The sequence below is a fragment of the Phaseolus vulgaris genome, chromosome 1 (assembly GCF_051622355.1).
Source record: "Phaseolus vulgaris cultivar YP4 chromosome 1, ASM5162235v1, whole genome shotgun sequence".
Taxonomy (NCBI): domain Eukaryota; kingdom Viridiplantae; phylum Streptophyta; class Magnoliopsida; order Fabales; family Fabaceae; genus Phaseolus; species Phaseolus vulgaris.
In genome coordinates, this window is record NC_143498.1 from 49407186 (window position 1) to 49414677 (window position 7492).

At 32.8% G+C, this 7492-nt stretch overlaps 1 protein-coding gene across 11 annotated transcripts; it reads right to left on the reverse strand.

The window, feature by feature from the left end:
- Positions 1 to 1144: 1144 nt before the first annotated feature.
- On the reverse strand, positions 1145 to 6821 carry LOC137814643 (nuclear transcription factor Y subunit A-10). 11 transcript variants are annotated; one of them, XM_068617475.2, is made up of 8 exons: positions 6362 to 6821; positions 6198 to 6249; positions 5663 to 5708; positions 5208 to 5531; positions 3085 to 3194; positions 2916 to 2984; positions 2650 to 2790; positions 1145 to 2015 (listed from the first exon to the last, which is right to left on the reverse strand). In XM_068617475.2, the coding sequence occupies exons 4-8, from the start codon at positions 5470 to 5472 to the stop codon at positions 1608 to 1610; spliced, it is 993 nt and encodes a 330-aa protein (XP_068473576.1). In that variant the 5' UTR covers positions 5473 to 5531; positions 5663 to 5708; positions 6198 to 6249; positions 6362 to 6821; the 3' UTR covers positions 1145 to 1607. The 11 variants fall into 11 exon arrangements, with proteins under 11 accessions (XP_068473576.1, XP_068473577.1, XP_068473583.1 ...); XM_068617476.1 differs by having other exon boundaries at positions 6076 to 6249; positions 6362 to 6811; XM_068617482.1 differs by having other exon boundaries at positions 5648 to 5708; positions 6362 to 6701.
- Positions 6822 to 7492: the final 671 nt, after the last annotated feature.

Here is a 7492-nt window from a genome sequence, read left to right on the forward strand (position 1 = left end):
TGATAATTAACTGGTAAATTAAAACAATAAATCATGAATAATTCAAACTGTCAAAGAAGTTGAGAGAGTAATTTGTTTGGCGGATGGGTAGGTAGGAGTGGTGATTTGGCATACTTTGAACTATTATGTACCCAAAATTAGAAAGTTAAATATTCCACCCAAATTTTCTTAAATTTAAATTATTATACGAAATGTCAAGTTCTCGAAATTCTAGCACGATTTCAGTTTAATTTTTAGAAAAATGTAAATGATTTTAATAATTTTTTTTAATTTTAAATAAATGAATTAGATTAATTCTATTTTAAATTTGATTAACTTTGTCCACATAAATTTTAAATCTTAATTTATATAATTATGATATAATATGTAGTATATTTTGAAGATTACAGGCCTATCTTAGTCTCGTGTCTCAGGTTCCACTCCTGCAAATTGTATGACAGTTTTTTTTTGTGTGTATAAAATTAAAGAACAATCAATTGTATGACATGTGAAAATCGAATTAATGAGCAAAGTGGAAGTTTTACTATAGCATGTAACAAACCATGCTTCTTTTTTTCATCTCAAAGGAAATCTTGAAACAGTAGTCAGTCTTAGAGCTGAAAACAGAAACAGAACTCATAAAAAAAATCATGAAATAAAAATCAATTTTTAGAAATCAAAATAATTAGTTGCAATAGTAACTAAATTAGAGACCATTTTTGAAACTAAAACAAAAATTAGTTTCTAAATTAGTTTCTATTATTATTAAATAGTTTATAAATTGGTATCTAATTAGCAATCAATGTTTTAACTACCAATTATTTAGTTTCTAAATTTAGTCTCTAAAAGTTTGGTGCTAATTAGATACCAATTTATAAACTATTTAACAATAATACAAACTAATTTAGAAACAAATTTTTGTTTTAATTTCTAAAATGGTCTCTAATTTAGTTATTATTGCAACAAATTATTTTGTTATAAAAATTTAGTTTATTTTTTTTAGTGTAACATCTGAGTTCAGTGAATAATGCTGTCTAGTTATCAGATATTTCTTGATATTTAGACGATGGATTGATGTGGCTATGAGATAGTCCATCTACCTTTGACTTGTCTGCTGCATATGGCGATAGTTTGGTAGGATAATAAAATTTTGACTTGCTCAAGAGGAGAAAAACACACCAGTGCATTGTTTTAACAAAGACCACACGTCAAAGTTCTATAATACATAGTTCCTAAATACAAAACCAAGTTTAGACATAGCAGAAATACACATAAGTGGAGTTTCATGCTTTTATTTTCACACAAAGATAAAGACACTGAATTGTCTTCTGCGTCAGGGTATCAAGTCATTAGTTTGTAGCATGTCAAAGACAGTTCGGTGCAGAAAGACAAATTACTACAGGTACATTGAGCCAAGGATGAGTTGCCTACAGTTACTATGAGCCAAGGATGGATTGCCAAAGTATGAGCCAGGGATGAATTGCCTAGACCAGATGTTAGGACGATCCTACAGAACGAAACTTGTCACAGTCAACACAGCCAACTGAAAACAAGCTTCTTCATCTGGTCTCATAAAGGAGGGGCTTGGTGCATCATTGAACTAAACCCCCCCCTTGATTCTTTGCTAGTCAAACTTTAAGGTTGCAGCAGTTACCTGCTGCTGCAGCCCATTTGGTGGGTATGATCATACCACGCCCACCATCTATCATGTCTACCAGAGTGTGCACAGAAGATCCAAAATGATTGAGGGAAAATCTTTCAAGACCTCCACGTGAATACATGCTAGTCACTTCTGAGCCCGAAATATTTGGACTGCTGCCATTAGTCTCTTTTGATGAATTCAAAGTTCCAGCCTCAGACTGAAGGAATTCAGAACTCTGAGAACCACTGGAATGCAATCGTTCACCTACAGTTTCATGCACTTCATTTCCAGTTTTGCCATTTCCATTAGCAGATTTTCTTGTGTTCAAGAAGCGACCTCCACATCCTCTTGGTCGCCGCATTGCATGGAGATGGCGCGATTCATGCATATAAGGCTGTAAGACAGATTTACAATTCAGTTAAGAGGAAATAGTACTATTTCACAAGTAATCAGTGCCAGTGATCAGCACAGAATGTGAGATTGGATTCTTTAATACAGAAACACCTTAATGATCAAATTTCTTCTGTTAAAAGAATTTTAAACGTACTTGATATCATAATTCATTGTCATATTATTTCTGCCTGTTAAAATCACAAAAGAATACAAGTGTTTATTGCTGAGATGATCCAAGTTTGTGAAGCTCATTTGACAATTTAAACTTTTATGTCTTTTCTATTTCTTTCATGAGAATTGGTGAAAGAAAATAAAAATGAATAGTTGAATGAGTGATTCATATAAAAAATTGCACAAATTCATTCATGTCTATAGAGTATGATACTATGATACAAAGTCACGTAAGATTCATCTTATGATATAAATAGTCAAATCCAATCGAATGGTATTGAACTGTGAATCATATTTGAAGAATTATGACAGCATGCACCTAACAAATGCACTATATATTGCAATGGTATATAGTACTCGTTACTTAAAAGAAATAATCCACCACTGCATAAGTCATATTTGGGTGAAGCTGAGTGAGGCTACAATATGTTGATTAGTATAAGATGAAAAAAAAATTGGGATACCTTGCGACGTTTAGTCAATTTGTGATGAAGTACAGCTTTGGCACGGGACTGCCGACGCCTAATGATTCCATGGTACTGCTTAGCATTTACGTAAATTGGTCCATCATCAGATGTCATGTTAAGTGGCAGCATTATACGTCCCTAAATTGTTACAGATGGTACATAGATGATTTAGTAAACAGTGAAAGATTACATTATATTACCAAAGGCAAAAGCATATATAGTGAGAGCATGTATAACCAAGCTTGGTGAAGTAAAAGACAGACCGAAATTTGAGGTGCATAAGCTGAGAAGAGCCCATAAAATTGATCCGTATAGGGATATTTTGCACATATCTACAAAGAGAAGGGTACCAAGAAAAAGTAAAACATGTTTAATCACACAAATAAAAAATGCTAAAACATCAAAGTGGTTACTTTTGAGAGAAGATTTTACCATGGGCTGACTAAATCCTATCTCAAAACGAGAATGGGAGTCAGCTAGTGATGGCTGCAGTGATATGGTTGTCTGAAGCGTTTGCGCTTCATCTGACATTTTACAATCATCTGAAGAAGAAACGTCTTAATGGTTACCACAGGAAAGTTGATGTGTCAAGTACAGCAAACACTGTCACTTCTAACAAATGAAAAACAAAAGCAGAGTAGTTTTCTAAACAATCAACAATTCTACGGGAGTCTGCGATGGGATTTTAGATTCAGAACTCAATCCACGAAAAAATCAGTTTCAAGTGTTTTGGAAGCTAGCACATGGGCCTAAAAGGATAATCTCATTTTATCTGTCTTAAAACTGATAAACAGCATTTTGATGAGCAATCTTTATGGAATTTTGGAACACAGCGTGAGAAGACAGTAGGAATTGGCTTCATCAATAATACCAATTTTTTTTTAAAACAGTAGTTTAATACTCTCTGTGGATGAATGTGTTTCTGCTAGTGTGTGTGAAAGTGTGAGATGATATATCTTATTAATGGTCTTACTTCTGAAGGTTATCAGTTGGTAGAATGTTTCGAGTTTCAACCCTCAGCTAAATTTATTGACTATCTTAGCTTAATTACAGCATATGACACACATGTGTCTGAAACGTATAAGGAGATACACATAAATGTTCAATTCAAATGAATATCTAACCATTTTAACATTATTTTAACACAATCTTAAAAAAAAAAAATACAATAATTTTAAAATCTCAAACTTTTGTATAATTATGACTTGAAAGAAAAAACAAAACCTACTCATGATCAGAAATATTTAGATTATATATGAATTATTGAAAATGTTTTTTTTTAATTTTCTTATCATATCTTCAATACAATGTGAATTTTCTTTAAATTGTTAATTTGTTTTTAAATGAATTTAAGCTAAAGTGTTGTTTTCAATAATGATAATCAAGAAAGGGATGAAATCCCTTAAATAAATTATATTTTTTTCACTTTTTGGATTTTAGATAAATGAATTAGATTCATTTTTATTATATTTGACTAATCTTTTTCACATAATTGTCAATTTATATGATTCATAATAATAACATATAGATTCATGTCTTCGTGTTTACATTTTAGAAATTATATTTGTTGAAGTGTTTGTGTCCATGTCATATCCATATTCGTATCAGTATCCGTTCAATAATGACAGTCTTTTGAGGTGATTATGGAAAGCAGTTTCCTCAAAATTCAAGCTAATTAAGTACTGAAATACTGTCCACGGATTTTTTTTAAATCAAATTTTGTTCCCTATAGTTTTCACTCAAAATTCAATTATGTCCCTACCGAGTTTAAATTTTAAAACCATTTTGAGAAAATCCCTACAGTTTTCCAACAATGGTAATCAACCATGTTTATTGGATTTATTCTCTGTTTAGAGTGAAAGTATTGAACTACAATATGGACCATTTTTGCATTGTTTGAAAATTATAAGGGACTTTTTAAAGGGTTTTGGACTGTAGAAACTTAATTGAGTTTGGAGAGATACTACAGAGACGATGTGAGTACGTTAACCTTTTTATTTCATTGACAAAAGGGGTAAACTCTAAAGTGTCGTCTGCAATGTTTTCAGTGAAGTAATTTTTTATTTTACTTTCACCAGTTCAGGTCAATAAGCACAATTAGTCACACTCTAACGTTAGTAAATCAAGAAGAAAAATTAAGTTGAAGTCCTTAGATCGTTCATATGTATAATTTATTTCCTTGTGGTGATGGTGAGGTGACCCACCATTCTGAACATCAAGCTTCCCTTGTTTGCATATCATTCTTCTTTCAAATGAAAATAAGTCCGAAAACAAAGGGCCAGAATATTTGTTGCAAGATAGTTTTTTTAGCCATCCAAAGTTTAAGAAGAAATAAATAACTTTTTTGCTTTTTCTTTGATTTTCTCAAACTATGTGCAGTTAGTATGTGTTTGTATAGGCATTTCCCACCCAAGAAGGACATTTTTAGGAATCAAACCTTACTAGAAATATTACTCATAACTCCATCAATAGTTAATTTCAATTACTATTTTGGTGAAAACGCATTGAACTAAATTGTACAACTTAACCAGAGAGATACATCCAAAATTAAATACCTGGAAAGATGGTAAACTGAGTTGTATGTCCTTTGCCCAACACATGTTCAGCTCCTCTTGCCGAAGGCTTATTGACAGCATGCTGGTCTATGCAGTTAGGAAGCTCCAATGAAAAGGGTTTCATTTGTACACAAGACTCACCCCCATGAACAGCTTGAGATCCAAAAGCACTCCACCAGGGTGCTGAAGCTGCAGATGACAAGGCCCCCACAAAATTGGGTGCATTTCCTTCATGTTCTTTAAGATAAACAGTTTGCATCGCCATATACGCCCTCCAAAAGATGATTTCTAAGTTAATGGTATTGGTGCGTAGAAAAAAAGTTCCTGTAAGCAAGGATGGAATAACAACCATCAAAGCAAGACAACTAATAAGGCCAAGGGGAAGATACAAAATATCAAATTTTCCAAGAAAGAAAAAGAAAAGAGGGGAGAATCAGTACATAAATGGCATGTACCTCAGATTTTTATTCAGTCTTCAGCATAAACATCAACAGAGAGGAGCTGAATTGAAATATACATCAAAAGACAATTTCAATTTCCATGCCTTGCCAATAATCAACTATAATACTAACTAATAACACACAAAATAAGTTAATTAGACTATTCTAGAAAGCCAAAGCAATAATCAGAAGACCTTAGAGCTTGAAAAGTGACACAAAAGTGAAGACAATTAGAAGAAGACAAAAGTGAGATGGGAATTACAATCAAGAAAAACACACCCCAACAACTATCCCAACAGAAAAACAATAAACCAGATATGAGCATACATACGAAGTACAAAACTAAGATACATAAACCAACAGAGCCAGGAACCCAAGCTAGAGATACAAGAAGAACCAAAAAAACAAAATAAAACACACACACACACCATGAAATAGAAAAGTCAAGTTCCAAGGAGTTTTTCTTATGTCAGCATCAAGTTCCAAGGAGTAAGTTGACAATAACCGTTAACTCCAAGAAGGAGAAGAGACCAAAAGGGAGAGCACTAACATATGAAACTCAGTGATTAGAGAGACTGAAGAAAGAGTAGCAGCATCGAATCCTACGCAGAAATAGAACTAACCCCATTAGATTGGAGCGATGTCGGTAGACAAGAGCAAAGGAAAGGAGAGAGAAAGTTGAAGTGAAGGGAAAGAAGGGAGATGAAAGCGTACAAGTGTAATGGAAAATAACACTCCAATGAGGTTTGGTTTTCATGCACACCAAGGTCCCTCCACCAACTCCTTTTAGTACTATGTGACCCCTTCTTTAATATTATTTTATTTTTGAATGAATTATAACATCACTAATTGCCACTGATCTAATCTTTTCAAGTATCTTACATTGATTATACTTGCTTTTCTACCTCTCTCACTCTCCCCTTCATCTCTAAAACCCAAAATAGGATGGTGCAAATCAAGGATGGTGGCCAAGCTGTGCCAATATTTTAACCACCACCCTCTCTATTTGTGGCAATGCCCTTTGATTGTTTTCTAATTTTATATTCTCACTACTGCAAGTTGAGGAGGCACCTTATGCTAAGTTTATAGATATTAGAAAGAAAATGTGGTCCTGTCTTGAGTTCTCAAGTCTGCATGCTTGCTTATTAGCCTTTGGTTTGGTCCATTAGATGATGAGAGGGGTCGGTAGCATTATACTATTTTAGTTACACACATACCCTTTGATTGCCCCATTTTCGTATTTACAAAATTTGGTTGCTCAAGAAAATTGTCTAGATCTCCCATTTTTCTTTACTGTATACGTGAATAGAATTGTTGTTTCCAACACTCAAAAAGTTTAACCGTTCACGCCCTTTAAAAATTAAATTCATTTAACTACCTTAAAGTTATCTATCACTTTCGTTGTTTGTTGCACTACTTTTATACATATTTGTGGGACACCAAACCATATATCACCCTTTTCTGGTCTTCCCCTACCCTCTCCAGTTCAAGAGTTGCTTATGCATAACCATTATGACATGGAAGGAATCGAATAATACCTATGTTATATTAATTTGCCAATATTAATTGGTACTTTAAAAAAAATCAGTGATTGTTATACCAAACATTTTAATAAATATATAAATTTATTCATGACAGTCTATTACTATTGAATTAAGGTTATTGGCACGGTAATTTTGATAGTATAGCATGTTAGCATATCTGCAAATATCTCCTTTTATCTTATCTTAGTCTAAAAAATATTGTTCAAACTAAGTTTTTTTACTGATTTGACAAATTCCATTATATTATGGTCTACGTTTTTAGAAATAACAGAGATCAGATCAGTAGATAAAACTTCGATTT